The following is a 21,862-nucleotide window of genomic DNA, read 5'->3' on the forward strand; positions in this document are numbered from 1 at the left end:
TCCACCGCGCGTGACGTCACCCCCCCGTCGGTTTATGACTTTTGTGAAATTGGTGGAAACGTCACCGGAAGTTTGAGTAACGTTGTAATCTGATTTGTCTGGTTAATAAATAATAATAAATAAAAATAAGATGGAGAAAAAGTTCTGAGAAGTTCACAGTCATATGAGAAACTTCACATGATACAAACGCAAAACCTCTTTTCTCTGCCTCTTTCTTTAGTGGAGATTGTATGTTTGTTGTTTTTTATTGATCCCATATCTGTTTCTGCTTCTTATGCCCTCATCTGTATTGAATTCCATAATTGATCATTGGTCTCCGGACTGGCGGTCTGCACCCCTCCCCGTGTCTGGCTGACCTTGTCCTGGATCCGCGACGCTCCACGGGGGGTGCAGTCGGCTCGGATGTCTGCCCCTGAGGCCTCGGGACCGGCCGGCAGGCCGTCTTTAAATAGTTAAGCACTTTGCCTGTGAGGCGCTGCAACCTCGGGTCATTTCTCCAGTCTGTCTGTGTCTCGTGATGATTCAGCAAAACACATGGCTCCTCCATAATCGCTCTCTAGGCTAAAAATATAAAGATGGAACAGGAGAGGCCGCGTGTTTAAGTTTATACATCTCCCAATGAGGATTGACCGAAAACCGTGGAGATGTTTGGTCCAATGAGGATGTCTCTTCAAGCATTCTGGTAATAGAATGATCTTTTCGTTTGCGTAAAAGTGTCAAAACGCAAAGGTTTACTGGATTTTATTTTATTTTTTTGGACTGTACAGTTCACGTAGTCGACTTTTGGATTGTTGGTTTGACTACAGCGAGCTATTTCGAGTTCCTTGGAAATGAAAAGGTATTTATTTACTTGCATATCAATTCAGGGACTGATTATTGACACATTAATAAACAGATTGATCAGTAATTAGCTGCAGTCCTTGTCTTCAGTGAATGGATCTGTTGGATCCAGGCCTGTCTTTACTCGAGCTTTACATCGCATGCATATCGGCTCATTAACGCTCGTGCGTGACTCGATGCCAAATTTATATTCTTTAAAATCCACAATTTCTGTTTGTGTTTGTGAAGTCTTCGTCTTCTTCGTATAATAATAAATAATAAAAAAACAGGACACAACGCATGTGCCTGCATGAACGTGCACCGGTAATGTCATTTCAATGACGGCTGAATTGAGGATATCTGCAGGCTGCTGTCACACTTCCGAAATGTATTTCTGATGAATGTTGCTTTGCCGTTCTGTCCCCAGAGGGTCTGCCATGTTTCCAGATGCCCTGGAAGCAGCCGGCCGGGTGGAGGGCCTGCCGTTGTCCTCGCCCCAACCGCTGCCGGAGCCGGGGGAAGACAAAGCGGAGGCGTCGGTGGAGAGAGGCCCAAAGAGGCGAGGCCGCTACCGGCAAAGCCTGCAGCTTTTAAAGCCCTTCAGGATAACTCAGAGGTAAACGTGTTCCTATTTACATTCATCATGTGACCTGGTTGGATCCGGGCCTGAGGCGTTTGGATGCAGCTCAGAGAGGCAGATAACGGTTTAAAGACGTCGACGTGAACGCAGACGTTCACACGTGGTCTTTTGGGCTGCCCGGTGGCCTGCCTGTGAGCAGGAGGCCGAGATAAGGGCCCGGGAACTTATCCTACACCAACAGCCAAACGCTGCGACGCTGACTGATAAACTGCTGCTTCACCTTTATTTCGCCGCTCTCTCACATTTTCATGAAGACCATGTCGATTACTGTTCAAACGCTGCAGGCACGAATCAAATGTTGTCAGTCTCACCGAGTAAAAGGCGCCGCTACTTTCCCAGCGGCCTACGAGGGCTCCGCGAACGTAGCACTTTTGTGTATGCGTGCGCTTTAGGACATCTCACTAACCTTCACCTCCCCCCCCTATTCCAGGCACCAACACCCAGTCGATAACGCCGGCCTGCTCTCGTCCATGACTCTGAACTGGCTCTCCCCGCTGGCGCTGAAAGCCTACAAGAAGTCCAGTTTGTCCATAGATGATGTGTGGGGACTGTCTTGCCACGAAGCCTCTGGAATTAACTGCCAAAGGTGAGGTAACCGTGGCGCTGCGGACTTTCGTTGCATGAAAGTGCAGAAAACGAATAGAAGCCCCATCGCGGTATCGCCACACGACTGCGGTCGGGTTGGGACGTGACGTGAAACGATGAGGTTATTTACCGCGTAGGAGGGATTTCTGGGAGTTCCCGGTCGCTTCATTCATTTGTTCCTGCCCTCTTGCTTGGACTGTAGGACAGACCAAACCGATGACTCCACTGTAGTTTCCTACAAGGTAGTGTTTGATTCATAAGGTCAGGGAACACGGAAGACAATGGCTGACTATCCCGACGTAGCCCTGAAGCAACTGTCTCTCCGTTGCTGCTGGAGTCACCTCGCGGGAAGCTATTTCTAGCTGAGCTAGCATGAGAGACTCCGTTTTGGGTTTTGCGTGGGGCTGTCAGCGTCGAGCTGTTTTTTTTCCTGTAACTTAGACGCGTATTGTGATACAAGGAATGATTCATTAAGATAACAAAAACAGATGCTTTTGTTTCAAGTCCCCTGGGCAGTTTGTGCGAGAGCTTCTTGCACCGGGTGAGCAGGCCTGCCATGCTGGGGTGCATGTTGGCTCGTTCTTGAGAAACCGCCCTTGCTTTTCTTGCTTTTACACACGCGAGCGAAACGCAATGCTGTTGTGACAGCGAGATGATAGCGTGCGCGAGCCTGAAGTTGTATGGACTATAATCACTATATGTATTAGGCAATATGTATCCTTTGTGCGGTTGGTCTGTGCAGCACAAAGCTCAGTGCTGAGCACCCAGCAAGTCTTTGCCCACACTGGAACATTGTGCTGGGAGGCTGAAGGGAGGATTAGAGATTACAGCGAGTTAGTGCCTGGTTTGCATGGTTATGTCATTAGCTCACCTTTATCGGCGTCATTGACTGGCACCAAGGAGGGAGCCGACTGCGAGATTAAAGTTGCTGTTTGCCTGCTAAGACACAACTTGAGTAAGGATTTTTACACTAATGCACTCGTGTTGTGACGTCACGGTGCCGTGACTCAACAAACAGAGCGGGTTTACTGTTGGGGGGGGGGGGGGACTATCTAGAGGCAACCTTGGGTTGAAGGTTTAGTCTGCTTTGTTTGCTTCCCGGAGCGAATAGAACGCAAAGCAGTCTCTATTTTGTGTTTACATACTGAGAACAGTTTATGTAACCCCAATGGAAAGCAGTGATAATGGCAGGAGGGGGAATGGGAAGAAGAAGAAAAATGCACCCTGGGAGAGTTGACACTTGTTGGTGCTCAGCAAGGTGCACAACCTTGACTGCGATACTGCAGCCAACACAAACATGAGCTTTGCTTGCCATCTGGCAAACAGAGACGAAGAGCATTTCATCCACGTTTGAAAGCAAATGATTCCTCCTCCAACACATCCCGCACTGATGCCTTGCTGTTTGCATTTCCATATATTGTTTGTGACTAAGTACACACTTAGCTGCAATCTCGGACCAGCTGCTAATTATGATGACCGAGACTATAAATACACATAAAAAGACTTTGGATGCATAGGCAATTACGATTTACGCTCATGTCTGTTAACGCCAATTAAGAATTCACTTTTCTTCGTCTTGCACTTAATTGTTCAGTGATCCTTGCTTCCATTGATGGGATGTAGCGACAGAAAAAAAGTATTAATCACATCTCAGTCTTATTTCCAGTTACTGGAGACGCGCTCTGTGCAATTATTGGCTTACATTTAATGGTAATTTCGTCGCTTTGACACCATTTGACTTCTGGTTGTAAGTGTCCGTCCGTGTGAGAGTCGAGTTGCTTTGATGGTTGGTCTTTATCTGATACATTTTTAATTAAGTCATTTGGGCGTAAATTACTTTCTGCAGCTGCTCTGCTGCTGCTTTATAGAGTAATTAGCAAGGATGCATTTGGCCAACAAGATATTTTACGTTTTCTAGGCAATAAAAGTACATCGGCACGTCTGATATTACTTTTCTCAATCTAATTATGTGATGAATCATGAATGATTATATATCGTAGGTCACCTTTGCATTATTATCAGCCCAGTTGCCTTATCTCTTTGTCTGTGGTTTCCAGCTGCCATGATCGGATGTCCCACATTTAGTTTTTGGGCAGTCTGATGGAGCAATTTATTATTATTTTTTATCAACTTAAATTAAAGGGAAATAATAATATGCTAATAATTCTTTTCTCTTGTGACCATTTTGCCCTTTAAAATAGTTTTGCGTTTCTTTAATGACACTTTAACTGAATGAGTTAATGTGACTAATTATGAAGACTCACCGTTCAGTTAATTGACTTCATTACAATATTTGTCTTTTGAGATGGGGCTTCTTATAGCATTGTTTTCATTTTGTTTTCCTGGTTTCTGTTTCCCAGACTTGAGACTTTATGGCACGACGAGCTGAAGAGGCGAGGGCGAGAGGCGGCGTCCCTGACGAGAGTCTTCTGGAGATTCTGCCAAACCCGCATGCTGGCGGCCGCCGTTTCCCTCCTCCTCACAATGGTGGCGTCCTTCGTTGGGCCGGTGAATAGCGTCCAAATCCTCCTTTCCCTTAATGTTTTGCTGATTCAACTAATATGCCTCGCAGCTCGGCCGCTGGCTACGAGTCCTAAGTCCATGTATTTTATGAAAATCGCTTTATCCTGTTTCACGCTGGTCTGGCAATTGAAATGGAAACATACTGGGAGATTACAAAGCCTTAGATGGTGAAACCATCTTAATACCATTCCTCAGCTGGTTGCCACATTTTTACCCTTATATTTCTCTCCAACAACATTCCTGGCCAGAAATCATCTGAGAGTGTAATTGTATTTGCAGTTCCTGGTATATGACGTTACTGATCCTATCGTGCTCCACACTTGCTTTGTGTAAACTGTGTGCTTCCGAATAGCTCTAACTGGATTTTACTCATATACTGTACCATCACATGTGTCTCATACTCCCTGACTAATGTTTGCACTACACAAAGCTGTGTTTCATATGTCAATATGTCGAGATGTTGTTGTCCATCAATAAACCCCTTCAGATCTTTGCATGTTATCGTGTTCTCGCTCTTCCTGTTCATCGCCAGGCTCTCCTGATTCGAGCTCTGCTGGAGTATTCCCAGACCTCGGAGAGCTCCGTGCCGTATGGCCTGTGTCTGGTTGCTGGGATCGTTCTCATGGAGCTGATGCGGTCCTGGTCTTTGGGTCTCATGTGGTCTGTCAACTACCGCACTGCAACACGTCTCCGTGGGGCAGCTCTTACCTTTGCCTTCAACAAGATCCTCTGCCTACGCAGCACTAAAGACATCAGCCCAGGAGAGGTAGGCGATAAAACCCTGGAAGGGACGCATCTCCAAATGAACGTAATCGTCCCTCTCTGCGGGGAACCACGAGCAGATCATTCAGATGGATTTCATTTCTGCTCTTACACCATTCCTGCTTGGATCGCTACAAATCCCATAGCCTGAGGGAGGAAAGGCTGTCTGAGCTTAGTCACTACACGGCTTTAGTGGAATCATTGTCCGACAAGTAAACATGGGAGTAAAGACGGTTCATTTGCAATCAAAACCACCCTGTCTTTACTCAGCTGATCAACATTTGCTCCAGTGACGGACAGCGCTTGTTTGAAGCAGTGTCCGTGGCCTGCTTGCTGGTCAGCGGGCCCATCGTGGGGGGACTGGGTGTGTCCTTTGTTGCATACATCCTGGGCCCCACGTCTCTGCTTGGATCAGCTATTTTCATCCTCTTCTACCCCGCCATGGTAAGACTTCAGCCAGAACATCTGCGATCGCGAGACAGGAGGGCGAAATGCTTGTTCAGTAAATTTGTGTGGCTTTCGTGCAATGCTGCTGCTGCTGCTGCAAAGCCAAAGACAAAATGCATTTATTACTCGCACCCTGATAAGCAGCGATTAGTACGTACTGATGCCCTTTAAATATCGCTGTCAACAGCATAATGTCGTTTCATTACAGACCTTCATAAAATTTAGATCAGGTAATGTTCTCACTCATTAGAGACGTGACAAGAAATTTCATTACAACAGTTTCTCCTTCGGTTAATTACCTTCGTCATTGGTTTATTGACTCCGTGCTATGTGCATTAGAACTTTCTCCAATGTGGTTAGTAGCAGACATGGGCACTCATCACTGGAGAAGCTGTTGAAAACTACAACATACACCTTTTTAAAGCATCCTTACTCTCCACCTATCCATCTCCTGTCAACTTTGAAGCTGTTATTTTCAAATTAAACTCAGTCTAAGCCAGATCCTGACAGCCAGAGACCCTGGTGTTGATGTGAAAGGCATTTATCACTTTGCCCCCCCCCCCAGATATCCCTGAAGCAGAGCTAATGTGATTGTGTCTGCTTTCATTTCCTCCCCTGCCACTTATTTCTCTTGTCAACACTTCCTCCATTCCCTTCTGGGCAGATGTTTGCATCCAAACTGACGGCGTACTTCCGTAAGAAGTGTGTGTCGGTGACTGACCGGCGCGTTCGGCTCATGAACGAGATCCTGGGCTGCATAAAGTTCATCAAGATGTATTGTTGGGAAGATGCCTTCTCGGAAAATATTCACAGTGAGTGGCTGCTGCGTTCCCGATGACTCAGCAATGGTGCACCAATCGTTTGTGTTCTGGACTGGGTCATTTTCTAAAGATGTAAACTTCTTTCAGGATTTTTATTCCCAAATCTGTCATTGTTGCTAATTATCAGCTAATTGGTCAGTTTATCACCTACAATTAGCCCTATCCGCTCACTGACTTGACAAGATAACCCTCATCATTAATCCATTTTTATGAGCTACCTCTATTAAGTCGTACTCTGTGCCGTCTTCCACAATCATGGCTAGTTTGAATCCCTCCTCTTCGAGGTTAATTTGCAAGCCGTCTGGCGTCTCAAATGACTGTCAATCTGCTTACCCATGAATTAGTCATGGCCTTTCGTCAAGCCGCCCCGTCGGTTGTACATGAGGATCGTTTTCCTCTTTTAATCGCGCTGCAGATTAGCCAGGTGGGGCTGGATTTCCCTGCTATCTGTTCATTGCCCATTCTAATCATATTTAATTGGCATTCAACCTATGGGCCATTGAATCTGCAGGGTTTGAGTGTCTCTTCAATTACTGTTGATCGCAATGTTTTTTTTTTACGGTGTGTATTTTTGTGTTTGTGTGATTTTTTCTTTTCAATCCACACATAACATGCAAAGAGAATCCCACAGAGAATCCCGTGGACCTTGAAGAATTGGTTATTTCATTTTGCTGCTGTGGTTCAATTAAAGATGTACAAGCATTTTTGTTCCATTGTTTGCAATAAACTGGGCAAACAAAGAATAGCTCGCATTGTGCTTTGGCTGATACAAACATGGAAATGGAGGGGGGGCGGGATTTGGACATTACACTTGGACCGTATTTAGGGGGGGGGTGCTTCTCTGGTAGAATTTAATTTTTATTATAACCCTCCTCTTTCTCTGACTGCTGGTAAAATGCGACCATCTCTCTACAGCTACGCTATATAACCGTATCTTTCAGCGTGTCGGACATCGGTAGGCCTACTGGTACTAATCTCCATATGTGGTCATTATGGCGTAAGAAGTGGAACTGCAAGGTTGAGGGAGTCCACTGAAGAAACATCAGAAGAACATGCATTTTGAAGAGCACTATTTTATTTTACAGGCCCAAAAAATCCGAATTCCTAAATCCGAATCAAAAATTCAAAAACTCTCTCAGATTGAAAAAATCAAGGAAAAGAAAAGAAAAAATCTGTTGGGAATTGCTCAACACTTTCGTCACCTCTCTCTTATTTCCATAACAGAGGTGCGATCAGAAGAGAGGGAGACACTGGAGAGAGCTGGGGTTGTCCAGAGCATGACGTTGGGCATGGCGCCTATTGTTGTGGTGATAGCGTGCGTTTGCACTTTCACCCTCCACATGGCTTTGGGCTATGACCTCACAGCAGCTGAGGTATCTCAATGTGGTACCCTGTGCTGGCATTTTAATTTGACTTCGTACTTATTTGAAAGCACGCTCATGCTGGTCATCGGATTCTCTTGAAATTTAAAATCACCAATTCTCCAAATAACCGCCTTTGTCTCTTCTCAGGCGTTCACTGTGGTTGCGGTTTTCAACTCCATGACCTTCGCCCTTAAAATCACGCCACTGGCTGTGAGGTCGCTGTCGGAGGGTGCTGTCGCAGCCAAAAGATTTCAGGCGAGGAAAAGTATAAATACAGTGGACTTACTGGCAGGAAAGCGTCCCAATGGAAGCACAGAGGGTGCGTGTCGGACTGCAGCTCTGTCTCCTGGCCTGAACTCTGGGTTGTCAGGGTTTGGAAGCTGGAGATGAGAGCTGCACCACCCAACGTGGGGTGAATGCCGCCGCTCCTAATTAGACCAGGTCTACCCCCAGAAAGTCTGCCAATTATCTACAAAGTCCACTCCGTTGGTTGGACACCACCTCGACAGCACGCGATTAAGTGAAGGCACGCGGTTAAACATATCGTCATAATGGGAAGGTGTGCAGAGGAAATCATGGAGTCCGACATTGTTTTGGCATAATTACACACAGACGCAATGTTAATTGTAATCGGGTGTCATTAACACCGACACTAATTGGGATCTTATCAAAACTACTTTTACTCTCTGCTAGCAGTTTCACATTTGATTAGACGCCCCAGGGATGCATTTAACGTAAGTGTTGCATCATGTAGCCCGTTCTGTCTCCACAGAGGCTCTTTATGATGGAGAACAGAGAAGTTGTTCTGGCCAAAATGGAGGATCCCAGCAATGCAGTTGAATTTCAGAATGCCACGCTAGCGTGGGAAAAGGCTAAACCCAACATGCGTCCCAGGAGGCGAAGAGGGATGAGACACGTCCTGCGCAGGGAGAAGCTCAGCCTTTACAGTTCCACAAATAACAGCAAAGAAGAGAACGAAGGTCCAAATGCACAAGATCTCCTCACAAATATGGAGCAGGAAAGTCCACAAAGCACCATTTCTGCAACCCGATGCACGCGCCCCCCGCTGCACAAGACCCTGCACAGAATTAATCTTCGCATTAAGACGGTAACAACACAAAGTCATGCAATTGAGTCGATTTTGGTCAATGTGATTGAAGGAGTCGGACCAACCTTTGCAGACTGTTCTCTTTTTGTAGGGTTCGCTGGTTGGAATCTGCGGTGGTGTCGGCAGTGGAAAGAGCTCTCTCCTCTCGGCTCTACTGGGAAAGGTGAGTTTCACCTCGACGTTCAGTTCCCTCGTCCAGCGGCATGAATGACAGCTGTCAACGATATACAACTATGAAAAGAGATTTTTCTCTATTCGATTCCGCTGTTTTTATGCATTTGACTTTATTTGTCATTGCAGATGACTCTGGTGGAAGGCCATGTAGCGTCCAGTGGTGGTTTCTCTTATGTGTCACAACAGGCCTGGATCCTCAATGACACTCTGAGGGAGAACATCCTGTTTGGAAACGAGTACAACCAACACAAGTAAGATCAACTCCTACAGAAGCAATAAGATGTCAGATTCGTTCCTGATGCGGCGTTCGTCATCATGTCTTCATCAGATATGATGCCGTTCTGGAAGCTTGCTGTCTCCTCTCAGATCTTGCAGAAGTCCCATATGGAGACATGACTGAGGTATCTGTCAGATGATTTATTAAAAATAAAATAACAAATACCTTCCTTTATTGTCGCTCAGTGGTGAAATGTGCAGTAGTATTTGTGTAACTGCAGTTCAGGGGAGAGGAGAATTTCATCAAGCAATTCTTTCCAACCTCTTTTTTTCTAGATTGGAGAGCGGGGCGTCAACCTGAGTGGAGGGCAGCGTCAGAGACTAAGTGTAGCTCGTGCCCTCTACAGCGAACGGCCCATCCTCCTCCTGGATGACCCACTCAGTGCTGTCGATGCTTGTGTGGGATCTCATGTCTTCCGTAAAGCCATCAGGGGCATCGCCAAAGGAAAAACGGTGCTCTTTGTAACCCACCAGCTGCAGGTGGGTGTATTTTCTAATGACATTTTCCCTTCAGAATGTGTAACTTTTTAACACACATATAATTTAACTTCAGCATCATAAATATATTCTGCATCTCTTTGTCCTCCTTGGCCATTTTCCATCCTTTAATAACCTGAGTTTGTTCCATGGAGCTCCTCTGTTATTTGATTGAAGTCTAGAGCTCAAAGTGCCTGTTTTTTTTAACTTTCTATTTTTAGTACCTGGCTGAATGCGACCACATTGTTCTGATGAAGGATGGGCAGATTGCCGAGCATGGCACCCATGCTCAGCTGATGTGCAAAGAGCGTGACTTTGCCAACCTATTCAAAAGCATGCAACAGGAGGTGAGGCATGCGGCACGAGTCACCAAGAAGCTCTTTTTGAATAAGGCTTCTTTGCCCACAATAACATGGAACATTGCATAGTGAATTATTCATTAGCCCAGAATGGCAAGCCCCATAGCTGGGAAATGTTAATGCATACACGGCAGCTTGTCATTATTTATGCTCGCATTTAGTTACTGGTGAGTCACGTAGTTTAAATGACTTGCAGGGTGCTGTTGTGGCGCTATGACTTGTGGCGATGGCATGTCTTCATGTTCTTCGCTTTGTTTCACTGCTTTTTCGTTTCTTAGAATCTGGTGAAAGAGAATCTAAAACATAAAGAGAAGAAGGCAGGTCTGGCAAAGGATGACCGCTCTGTTAATGTCGCCAAGGTCGCACCAAAGTCTGACAACAAGGCAGGAGGTAACAGTCTCTGACGCTTTTAATCCTCCACATGTGAAATTAATCCCTCATGGTTAATCCCATCACACTCTCTGAAACAGTTGGCATGTCGGAACAATATCACCAGGATGAAATTGTGTAATTGAAAAATATTTCACAATCTGAAGCATTATTATCTCTTTCATTTATGTGCAGCACGTCAGCGTTTAACACTTTAGTCACAGGAAGATCCGATCGATCAGAACGCAACCGGACTGCTTGCATGAAAAGCTCGACGCATTGCCCCGTCACTGATCGCTTTAATCAGCAATTTCTCTAATCTCTTAAATCACGGATCAAGAAAATATATATCGCTTTATGCCGCTGAATTTTAGAAACGCACAGCAGCCGTTTCTGTTCAGGAAACAAATGATTCTCTTTAATCGCCATTCTGGGCCCCACCATCGACGGGAAACGGTTCAGCCTCAGAACTGAACTACATAAATCATGCGATGCAAATCAATCGATCTATCAAAGCGCTCGAAATCGCTTGACTTCCTTTCACTCCTCTTTCACAACAGACGTTCACTCAGAGGTACGGGAGGCCATACTGAACCGTTTCTTGACTGTTCAGTTCAATTTAAAGCAAATGTAGAAGAACAGTCCCATTCGGGATCAGCCTATCAATAATGCTGCGATTCGGCACTAGATAAATGAAATTGACTTGACTTGCTTTCCGGGAAAATGTGTTATTCCAGTTCGTTTTTCCCTCGGAACTTGTTTTTATCCTGTTATTGCCGTCTCTCTTGCCTGGAAATTACATTCCCTGACCTCTTCTTCTTGGTCGGGTGTGAAACTCTGAGGTCTGGAACAAACTGCCTGCTGATCCGAGATCCATAAAAGCCGTGTTAAATAAATAAATAATAATCCCGGTTCTATGTATGTGCTGCCATTCAGTTAAAAACAATGACATGTTATTTAAAATGGTTCACAACTAGTTCATTTCTTTCTTTATCTTTCTAGAACAACTGATGAAAGCTGAGGAGAAAGGCTCCGGTGCGGTCAGCTGGGCCGTGTACGGCGAATACGTCAAAGCAGCAGGAGGCCCGATAGTCTTCATCATAAACATCGTCCTCTTCGTCTCCACCACAGGCAGCATATCTTTCAGTAACTGGTGGCTGAGCTACTGGATCAAGCAAGGCAGTGGGGTGAGTTTAGATATCCCGTTTCACTGTAATAAACAACACGTTTTATTCCGTGCTTCGGCCCCAAATGAAAAAATATCTACTATTCTTTGGGGAATCGACAGAAAATTAATCTGAATGTGCATGATTAAAAAAAATAATTAAAAAAAAGGTAGTGGCACCACGGTAAACTTAATTAAAAACAAAACAAATGCAAGCAGTGGAGAACAGATGTGAAGCAAAGCGGGCTGTGGGGGCCGTTGAGAAACGTGCTCGCAATAGAAAACACCATTTAGGATACGTACATTCGGGCTTCATGTGATCCTCTCAATTTCATTAGAGACTAAATTCATACGTGGGAGAAAAAAAAAAAGATTTATTTTCTATTTTTGTCTAATTTGTTGCTCCATCTGCCCGCAGAACACATCATTAATCTTGGAGAATGAAACAATGGCGGGAAACAGCATGAGACTCAACCCTCACGTTCAGTATTATTCAACTGTTTACGTCGCCTCAATGGGAGCTGTGTTGCTTCTGAAGATGATGAGAGGGTTGGTGTTCGTGAAGGTAAGCTCCTCCCACTGGTTTTTCAAAGTTCTTTTCTGCTGAGTCACTGATGAACTTTATCAAGCAACAATAGGAGTTTGAAAGGAGCATTAAAAACTTTGTTATTCGTGCTTGACAGTTAAGATGATTGCTATTTGTTTGAGGGCTGCCCATTCCTGCAGCCCATTCCTGCAGGCTGAATCCATTCGTCTATCCGCCGCCGTGTCTCCCTGCTTGGCGTCGCTGTGCGTTTGTGTGTGCAGGAGAAAGGAAGGATGTGTGTGTGTGCGTGTTGTCGGTCCCCCTTTGGGTGTGCATTCCCTTTCAAGCTAACCCGTCCTGACACTGCATCGCAGAGGTTAGGTCTCCACATTAATGTGTGCCACTTGAAATTGCTAATTTTTCAAAGATGGCCAATTTTTTTTTTTTTACCCCCAGCTGTGATGAGATCTGTGGGACGGTTGAATATTCCATTTATAGAATTAATTTGTTCTCCGCCGCCACATGTAATTCCTGTCCAAGCGGTGCAATGTCTTTTGCTCATTAGGTCATGACCTTTATGTCAACCTTCCTGAAGCTAATTATAAAGGATGAGTTGACAGCTTCCCAAAAAACCCTCCACCATTGTGCTCATTGTGGCTTTTGTCACTCTGCAGGATATTCATTGTGTGTTTGACACGGGACGCATTGACAGACAACTCCCTTCCGACTGTCTGTTTGTCTGAGCTGTGACTCTTTACATCTGCTTCTTAAAGTTGTTTTTTTTTCTCTCGTGTGTCGGGTCTCATGTTGGAACGGCGCTGTCGTTTGTGTTGACAGTGCACAGTGAAGGCTGCCTCTGTTCTCCACGACAAGCTGTTCCGCCGGCTCCTCCTCAGCCCCATGCACTTCTTTGATACTACACCTCTGGGTCGCATCCTGACCCGCTTCTCCAGAGACATGGATGAGGGTGAGACTTGATTTGTCTTGACTGGGAACCTCTCCCCCAAGAGAATGTTCAGTCACTGAAGTCGCACTGGGTGACAATGTGGAGTGCAGAGTTTTGTTGTTTTATTTATTTTGTGACTGAGAGAATTCTGACACGTTGATTTGTAGATTTTTTTTTTTTCCTTCTTGTTGTTGTATGGTTAGATTTGTTTTCCTTGTTTATATTTATGCTGGCCATATTGTGTCTCCACCCCTTTTTCATAACCCCCCTCAACTTACTTCAAATACAAACAACATCGCATAGTGTGTTTGATATGTAATTTGCGTCTTCTTCAAAGTTGACGTGCGTCTCGCCATGCAAGCCGAAATGCTGCTGCAGAGCATGATGCTGGTGCTCTTCTGCTTGGGGATGGTGGCCGTTGTATTTCCCTGGTTCCTGATCTCCATCTTGCCCCTGGGAGCCTTCCTCTTCATCATTAACCGTGTCTCCAGGTTAGAATCTCATCACTCTTGTTACCTCCGACGAGGCAGGGGTTAATGTGATCGCCGTCTGTTAAATAGATAACTCAAAACGTTCTGGACGGATCTTGATGAAATTGTCGGGAAACGTTGGGAATGTTACCAGAAATAGATGATTCCAAAGAGACTAATAGCAGCCCAACGGCTTATAGAGTTTGTCTAATGTGCCAGCAATATTTGTATCATCTATGCTGCATTTAACTGTAAACTGTAAAAAAAAAAAACAGTCAGAGAATATTACATCTAGTGACTAAAAGTCGATGGATGAATAGTTATAATCGAGAGGAAGACTGACCACACATATTGGCCTGTACTCACCTCCTTGTAAAGTAGAGTTTTAATTGATGAATGGAAATAATCTACACTTAAATTACTGGTTTTAAGTAGTGCGATTTCTCGTCATTTATTATCCATAATCATTCGTGAAAGGTGTTGACGCTGCATGGACTACTGCACCAGGAGTCTTCACTACAGTTAACTGTGTTTGGAAGAATAAAAGGCGTTTTCTAATTGATAAATCAGTCAGGAGCATCCATGAAATGCTTGAAATTAATATCCATTAAATGCCACATTTATAAAGTTTTATGATCCAGTGCATCAGAGAGCATTTTGTGTGTTTCTGTTAGTGTCGCCAGAAGTCATCAATTCACTGTGAAGATGATGCCTTGTTACCAAAATTAGACACGCTTATTTTAAATTAACATCTTTGAGGAGGATGCTGAAATGGAAAACACAAATACAAGGCAGTTCCCATGGAGGAACCTTTGCCTTTCAAATGCCTGTTTGTTGTTTTTATTTGTATGTACTTATTGTAACAGGCTTCAGCCAGTGAATTATGATTATGATGGGGTCAATCTAATTACAAAATGCCCTCATTGATCTTTTAACAGACTGCAATTTGTGAGCACTTCAAGTGGACTTAATGTTGGATCTTGATGGAATGTTTAAAATAGGGTACACATAGATGCATACCCTCGGAATGTATAGCTGCTCACACCTATGGCTCTCCTATTGAAAGAAACCTTTATTGAATTTCCTGATGAGATGGCCCAGGGCATAAACACGTTTGTCTTGATCGCGGGCTCGATGCGAGGAAATGACGTGTTCATACTCGCTTTAAATGACTCACTGGAGACTTACGAGTCTGATCCATTCTGCCTTCGTGCCTTAAAGTAAGACAACTCAGCTTTGTCAACTTGCTCCTCCACGTCACGGCGTTCCCTGCGTCTATGTGGCTGCTTGTTCACGGCGCTCATGGCGTGAAGTTGGAAACAGACTCATCTCCATTTTTCTATTCAGATGTCTTGGTTTTTTTGGGGTTTTTTTTGCTATTTTAAAGACCAAAGAAAGATACAAAGTTAATATGCTGGGAAGGGCAGCAATGTTTGACTGAAATGTGAAATGCATGCTTCAGATCAGTTTGTTTTTTGTAGGAGTACAATGTTCTTTTTCATGTTTTCTAGTTAAATACAATTAAAACGTAAGTTTTCCTCCTCTATTTTTACACGGTGACATCACAACCATTGTTGTGTGTTTTACACACCAATAACCTTCAGGTTGTTTTTATTTTTTATTTTTTTTCTGCAGGTAGATTTTGTCTTTATACTGTATATATGTTCAGACAGTATACTGAATTGCAAAGATTACAGCATAGGTTTCCAATCAAATAAGTTCCCTTTTAATGGAAACTTTCCTTCCCTAAGATCTAAAATATTGATTTTACATTTAAAAAAAAAGGAATCTGAAAAGTGCAGCATTTTAACTGCAGTTTCTCCCCATTGTGATTTAGTTGGCAAGCATTCTTCCGATGAGGAAGTGCTGATTTGTTTTATTGTTATTTTCGTGAACACCTACTTACACCAGCCAGACAGGAGAACAATGCCCATTGGAGAGACTTACCATAACAGAAACCACTATCAGGTTAAACTGGTATATGTTTTAGAACACAACTAAATGCATTTAATTTGCGCTTGTGGCTTCCACACCTTGTCTTAAGACATGATGAACAATAAGTACGTTTGTCAACAGCAAACAAACAGGATGCAGTTCTGCGGTCACCAGTGTGCACTTCACGAATTTGAAGATATCGGTAACACAAAATTATTTCCAGAATATACCAAGTTTTCATACATCGTTAACTAATTAGACTCAGGTTGATAGATTTTTTTCATGTCACATTTTAGTTTTTATTATTACTGATAGTGAATGAATATGAGGAAAAACGCGTGAGAAAACCTTTAATAAATCACTATTGTTGATGTATTTCCAGTGAAATATTGATACTATAACCTCCGTCTGAAAGTTAAATGAAAAATATTATTTATTTATTTTCATGTTTTAAGGGTTCTGATCCGTGAGCTGAAGCGCCTGGAGAATATCAGCCAATCCCCTTTCACCTCCCACATCACCAGCAGTCTTCAGGGACTCTGCACGATCCACGCTTATGGGAGAGGGCACGATTTCCTCCAAAGGTGAGTGTAATGGTCTGAGATGAAGTCATTAAACTTTAATTTCATATTTTCTCTCGTATAAACCTCAGACCAGAAAACAATTCCCCACGGAAAAACCTGGAGACCTACTTGGTTTTCCTGTGGCTGAAATTAATTTGCCTCTCTGTCTTCAGATATCGGGAATTACTGGACACCAACCAGGCCTCCAACTACCTCTTCAGTTGTGCTGTGCGTTGGTTGGCTGTTCGCTTGGACTTCATTAGTATCTGTCTTATCACTGCTGTGGGACTTCTCATAGTCCTCATGCACAATCAGATACCTCCAGCCTATGCGGGCCTGGCCATATCATACGCAGTGCAGGTGTGAAACAAGGATGTAGTAACTAAAGTATTAGTGTAGTAGTAGTAGTAGTAGTAGTAGTCTGTAGGACCTGGATCTCATCATTGCACATGACCAAAATGTCATCAAACTCCATTACATTTTATAACGGATATGTTGCGGACACACACTGTAGCAGGGGATCACAACGCCCCGGGTGGCCACATGTACAATAGCCCAAAATCTTAGCTTCCAAATTAGCGTTTTAACATTCAGCTAACGATTCGACTGTCTGTCCATTGTGGAGAGGCAAAGGAGGCTCTTGCATCCTGTCTTTGTTCTGTCATTGCTAAACTGTCTCGTATTTTATTGTGTTTTAAATACTCGTAGCTTTGCTGCATGTAGTAATCACAGTAGCCTCAGCCATGAACCCTTTATTAGTCTGTATTTATATTTATATAATTTATTTTTGCTGCATTTCTTAAAGTAGAGCAGCACGTGAATACCGACCCTTTCATGGTAATTTTCGCGACGTTGCTAACCGTTAGCGTTTCTTTCACCTACAGCTGACTGGCTTGTTTCAGTTCACGGTGCGTCTGCTGTCAGAGACTGAAGCTCGATTTACATCAGTGGAGAGGATCAATCATTATATAAAGGTAAAAAACGTTGATTGGCACGGTATCAAAGTTGGATGGCGTTCAAACGAACGGGAACGCCGTCTACATCACACTATCAGATGTCGTCTAACAGTTTGAATTTGGGGTTTTAAACATGGACATGTCTTTGTAATGTGCAAACGAGATAAGCGGCACGGCAGGAAGTGGATAGAAAGTCACACCAGAGGACATTCCTTGCTCTTTTTTTTTTTTGACGACATAACGCTTCAAAGATACGCACAGCATCATCAATTTCTTCTCCTCAAGTGTAAAGAAAAGCTCCCAGACTAAAAACCACTCCGTATAAATCAGGGGGCTTGAGCCTCCTTTGAGATTTGGAGATAATCTCGACATACCATCAACCCTTCCTTTTCTCAGCATCTTGAGAGTGAGGCACCCCGGCGAAGTCCTGAGGCAACTGCTCCTGCCCCCTCGTGGCCTCAGCAGGGAAAGCTCACCTTCCAGGATGTGGAGATGCGTTATCGTGAGGACCTGCCACTGGTGCTTAAGAATCTGTCCTTCATCATCAGGCCTGAGGAGACCGTCGGCATCGTGGGCCGCACAGGATCAGGTATGCATGAACCTTGTTTAGAGCCGGCCCGGGGCATTTTCGGCATTTTCGGCTTGCGCACGTTTCATCCCGTAGCATCGTTTATGTATGTGCTTACAGGAAAGTCCTCTCTGGGCGTGGCTCTGTTCAGACTGGTGGAGCTGACTAGAGGCTCTATCATCATTGACGGGATCAATATTGCGCAGATTGGACTGGATGACCTGCGACGCAAGCTCGCCATCATTCCCCAAGAGCCAGTGCTCTTCATTGGGACAGTCAGGTAATCCAAATGATAATTACTTTTATTAATGAGCTTTGTAATTCATGCATGGCTGCGCCCTCGCATAGTTTAAGAAGCATGGACAGCGAATGAATGAGAAACACCTGCCTCTCAGCTGTAAATCTGCGACACTCATCTAAAATCTCCGATCAAATGTCAGTGCGATCTCTGTGAATAATGATTGCTGTCACGTTTAAACGAGGTAATGAATATCTTGTCTGTCTTTTTTTTTTTTTTATTCCAACAGGACCAATTTAGACCGGTGGAATCAGTACTCTGATTCTCAGATATGGGATGCACTCGAGAAGACCCATATTAAAGATATGGTAAGTCACCAGAATATACCAAATGATGCAATTCTCCCTCGGATTTGTCCTCACACCCCTGCGTGACGTTCCTCAGGTCAGCCAGTTGCCTCATTCGCTCCAATCGGATGTTGCAGAGAATGGAGAGAACTTCTCAGTGGGAGAACGGCAGCTACTCTGTGTGGCCAGAGCTCTGCTGCGAAACAGCAAGGTGCATGTAGCGACAAACTGTTTATATGACGTGGGACTTTGACACAGTAACGATATCACTTCAGCATAAGCTTGTCTCTTCATGGGTTAACAGTGTCACCTAGTGGTATGCATTGGAAGTGCAGCTCATATGCTTGTTACGCATGAGTGTATTCATTGTGATGTTTTTTTCCTAATTTAGTGGTAATAACATTGACATTTCCACATCTGCTGTTTGTATTTATCGGCTTATCATCGTCATTTAGATTTATTTCTGTCACATTTTCTGTCTTTTTTACTTAGATTCTTATTTTAGACGAAGCGACAGCAGCCATCGACACTGAGACGGACCGTCTCATCCAGGAGACCATTCGTTGTGCGTTCACCAGATGCACTACCCTCATCATCGCTCACCGTCTCAACACAGTGATGAGCTGCAGCAGGGTCATGGTCCTGGACAATGGCCAGGTGTGTATAAAGGAAAAGTAACTAGATAGTGCAGTTATACAGTTCATCATCTTTGTTGGATTAGATAAGGACCATGCTGAAGCTGAGATTTGATACAAACAGTGAACATGAGACATATATACTGTAAATGCCACTGTGTCAGTGGTGCATTTGTGTGCTGTAAAAGACAAGGCAGTCTGAGGACAACATATTCCAGACAGTTAAATAATTTTCGTATGCTCCCCATGGGAAATCACAGGTTTCAGTATTCTCAGACAAAATAAAATGCCTGAGCATTTCTCTTGTCTTCACACAGCTTCACAGAATTAGCAAGTAGGAGCTGATTTTTATATGCTGGCGCTGATCACCGTTTCATTTCTTTCATTCTCATAGATATTGGAGTTTGACAGTCCTGCTGCTTTGCTGGCAGATGAAAACTCAAGATTCAGAGCAATGATGGAAGCATCTGAAAAGCAAAGTAGATAAAAGAAGCCGGGGCTCAACATTGGATGTGAGCTCTGGAAAAAAAACTGAATACCCGAATTTCACAAAAAGCCTTATCCTGTCGTGCTGTGAAAGTGACATTTCAGGAATTACACACACTCTTATAATGGTTGAAATGTGTAACTTTTACTTTCCTCCCCCCCCAAAACCAAAGAAATGCATTTCTGATGTGTACATCAAACCTCATTGAGCAAAGACATACAATAAGAGCGTCCTTGTCTTTAAATGAAAGAGGCCAAATAATTGACTGAGTCAAATAGAGCAATGACTCTGCTATACTCGTTTCACTTTATATTTTATGCAGACACGTGAAAGTACATGTAGTCCTTCTTTTCCCTCTGGAGGCCAGCTAATCATAATTTAGTTTTAGTTATTTTTATTTCTCATCTTCACATTGCTGGTGGTTTAGGCATTTTTTTTTTTTTAGCACTTATTCAAGGAATTCATTCATTCATACATTTTCTTAACTGCTTAATCCGGGTCGCAGGATCTACTGGAGCCGATCCAAGCAGTCTAAGGGCGAGAGGCGGGGTACACCCCAAGTGTGTCGCCAGTTCATCGCAGGGCCACACATAGACAGACAATCATTGACACACACTCTCACACCTACGGGCAATTTAGTGTGATCAATCCAGCTAATTTGCATGTTTTTGGTGGTGGGAGGAACCCGGAACTCACGCAAGCACAGGGAGAACATGCAACCTCCTCACAGAAAGACCCCAAGTGTGATTTGAACCTGCGACTTTCTTGCTGTGAGGCAACAGCGCTACCCACTGTGCCGCCGACCTATGCAATGCAGTATATTTCAAAGAATACAACTCCATAAGCCATTAGGCAGTTTATCTCCATTAAATGTGTTTTTAATGCATTTTGTTAATGTTAAAGTGACTGCAAAATATTACAAAAATGCCTAGAGCATAGTTTCAGGTCAGCCATGTTTATTTAAATTTCTGTGCAAGTACTGTATTTTGGAATAAGCTAAATTCAAATGCTGAAGTTTATACTTCATACACTGCATTTTCTACACAGATGGATATATTTGAATTAATATTCTACCAGCAAGGTAGTTCCAGTGTTGAATAAGCCATAATATTATGTTGTTATACATTTGCAATTAAGGATATTAGCCATGATGCAAGTATATATTATATAGACGTGGTGCATCAAAGATGGTGTCTTGAAACTTTGGCCTTTATAGAAGAACATCCAGTAGATTTGTTGAGCAATCATGATGTACTTTATATCTTTCTATTGCATTGAAATATTCACAAGACTGCCTTTATACACTTGAGATTGTAATGTGGCAAATATCTTTTTTTCTGGTTTTTTTTTTTTTTTTTGGTCATTAAGGGTTGTGTATTTAAATAAAATGTTTTTAATATGATAATGTTTATCTGAGATAATTCACCTGCAGTATGTCAGGAGGTCTGAGAGAGTACGAGTGCATATGTTAAAAGTTGTGTAGGGGATTTTGTGTCTCAAGGCACTTCATTTGCAGCATGCACCTGTTCCACAACAGAAAATGTGCCATTACGAGCACCGTAGAGCAACTGGTCAGCTGTCAGCTAACAACATAAACTCCTTAACAAGGCCGGAACATAGTTAGAATTTGCAAAGCTGCTCAGTGAAAGTGGATTGTTGTTTACACGTGTTCACAAACCTTGCAGAAGACTATGGGACAAACGGTGCAGCAACGGGAAGAGTGGATTGATTTGAGTCCCGGGAAGATGACAGGCATGTGAATAATCCCAAAAGAAAAGCTCACATTTTAGGCTGCTGAGGTAAAACGAGCCAGAGGGTGTGATTGAGAACTGGTATTTTAGTGGACATGGCAAATATTGACAATTTCATTTTGCTTTCAAAGCATCTTTTGAAAGTTTTCAAAAGATGCTTTGACAGAAAAAGCAAAGGCATTGGAATACAATATAAAGGCCAGAAACCAATGGAGGCTAACAAAGAGTAGACATCGATCAATAGCTGAGAGAAAGTACCATACATGAATAAATACAATGAAAAGAACATTAAAATGATATCACATAAAAGCGAGTCTGTAGAATTTATTTATTTATTTATTTGTATTTAAAGGGATTTGGTGAGGGGCTCTTTAGATTAAACCCTCAATTTAGGAACAACCAGAAGGGCTCCGCCGGAGGATTTTAAGCCTGGCTTGAGTGGGGTCACCATTTCTGTTATGTAAACCCAAGCATGCTTTAAATACAATCATTAAATCAGCTCTTACCGTGCGGGGAGCCAGTGGAGAAGATTGGGGTGATGTGACATCCGA

At 43.5% G+C, this 21,862-nt stretch overlaps 1 protein-coding gene across 1 annotated transcript; it reads left to right on the forward strand.

Moving 5' to 3' along the window:
* The first annotated feature begins 543 nt into the window (after nucleotides 1-543).
* wu:fb13g09 (ATP-binding cassette sub-family C member 5) lies at nucleotides 544-20,959 on the forward strand. Its single transcript, XM_068740353.1, has 30 exons — nucleotides 544-682; nucleotides 768-838; nucleotides 1,247-1,435; nucleotides 1,890-2,045; nucleotides 4,405-4,552; nucleotides 5,100-5,333; nucleotides 5,600-5,773; nucleotides 6,441-6,588; nucleotides 7,822-7,970; nucleotides 8,109-8,216; nucleotides 8,734-9,069; nucleotides 9,161-9,232; nucleotides 9,370-9,494; nucleotides 9,572-9,644; nucleotides 9,796-9,999; nucleotides 10,218-10,343; nucleotides 10,634-10,745; nucleotides 11,727-11,911; nucleotides 12,308-12,454; nucleotides 13,253-13,382; nucleotides 13,699-13,852; nucleotides 16,222-16,350; nucleotides 16,503-16,689; nucleotides 17,214-17,303; nucleotides 17,682-17,874; nucleotides 17,974-18,133; nucleotides 18,381-18,459; nucleotides 18,536-18,649; nucleotides 18,931-19,095; nucleotides 19,468-20,959. The coding sequence occupies exons 2-30, from the start codon at nucleotides 831-833 to the stop codon at nucleotides 19,558-19,560; spliced, it is 4,188 nt and encodes a 1,395-aa protein (XP_068596454.1). The 5' UTR covers nucleotides 544-682; nucleotides 768-830; the 3' UTR covers nucleotides 19,561-20,959.
* The last annotated feature ends 903 nt before the right edge of the window (nucleotides 20,960-21,862 follow it).

The sequence above is a fragment of the Brachionichthys hirsutus genome, chromosome 6, assembly GCF_040956055.1.
Source record: "Brachionichthys hirsutus isolate HB-005 chromosome 6, CSIRO-AGI_Bhir_v1, whole genome shotgun sequence".
NCBI classification, from domain to species: domain Eukaryota; kingdom Metazoa; phylum Chordata; class Actinopteri; order Lophiiformes; family Brachionichthyidae; genus Brachionichthys; species Brachionichthys hirsutus.

Coding starts and splice junctions, on each gene's coding strand:
- wu:fb13g09 (XM_068740353.1), top strand. Junction 9,233..9,369: donor TCTCGGCTCTACTGGGAAAG/GTGAGTTTCACC, acceptor TTGTCATTGCAG/ATGACTCTGGTGGAAGGCCA. Junction 11,912..12,307: donor GGATCAAGCAAGGCAGTGGG/GTGAGTTTAGAT, acceptor ATCTGCCCGCAG/AACACATCATTAATCTTGGA.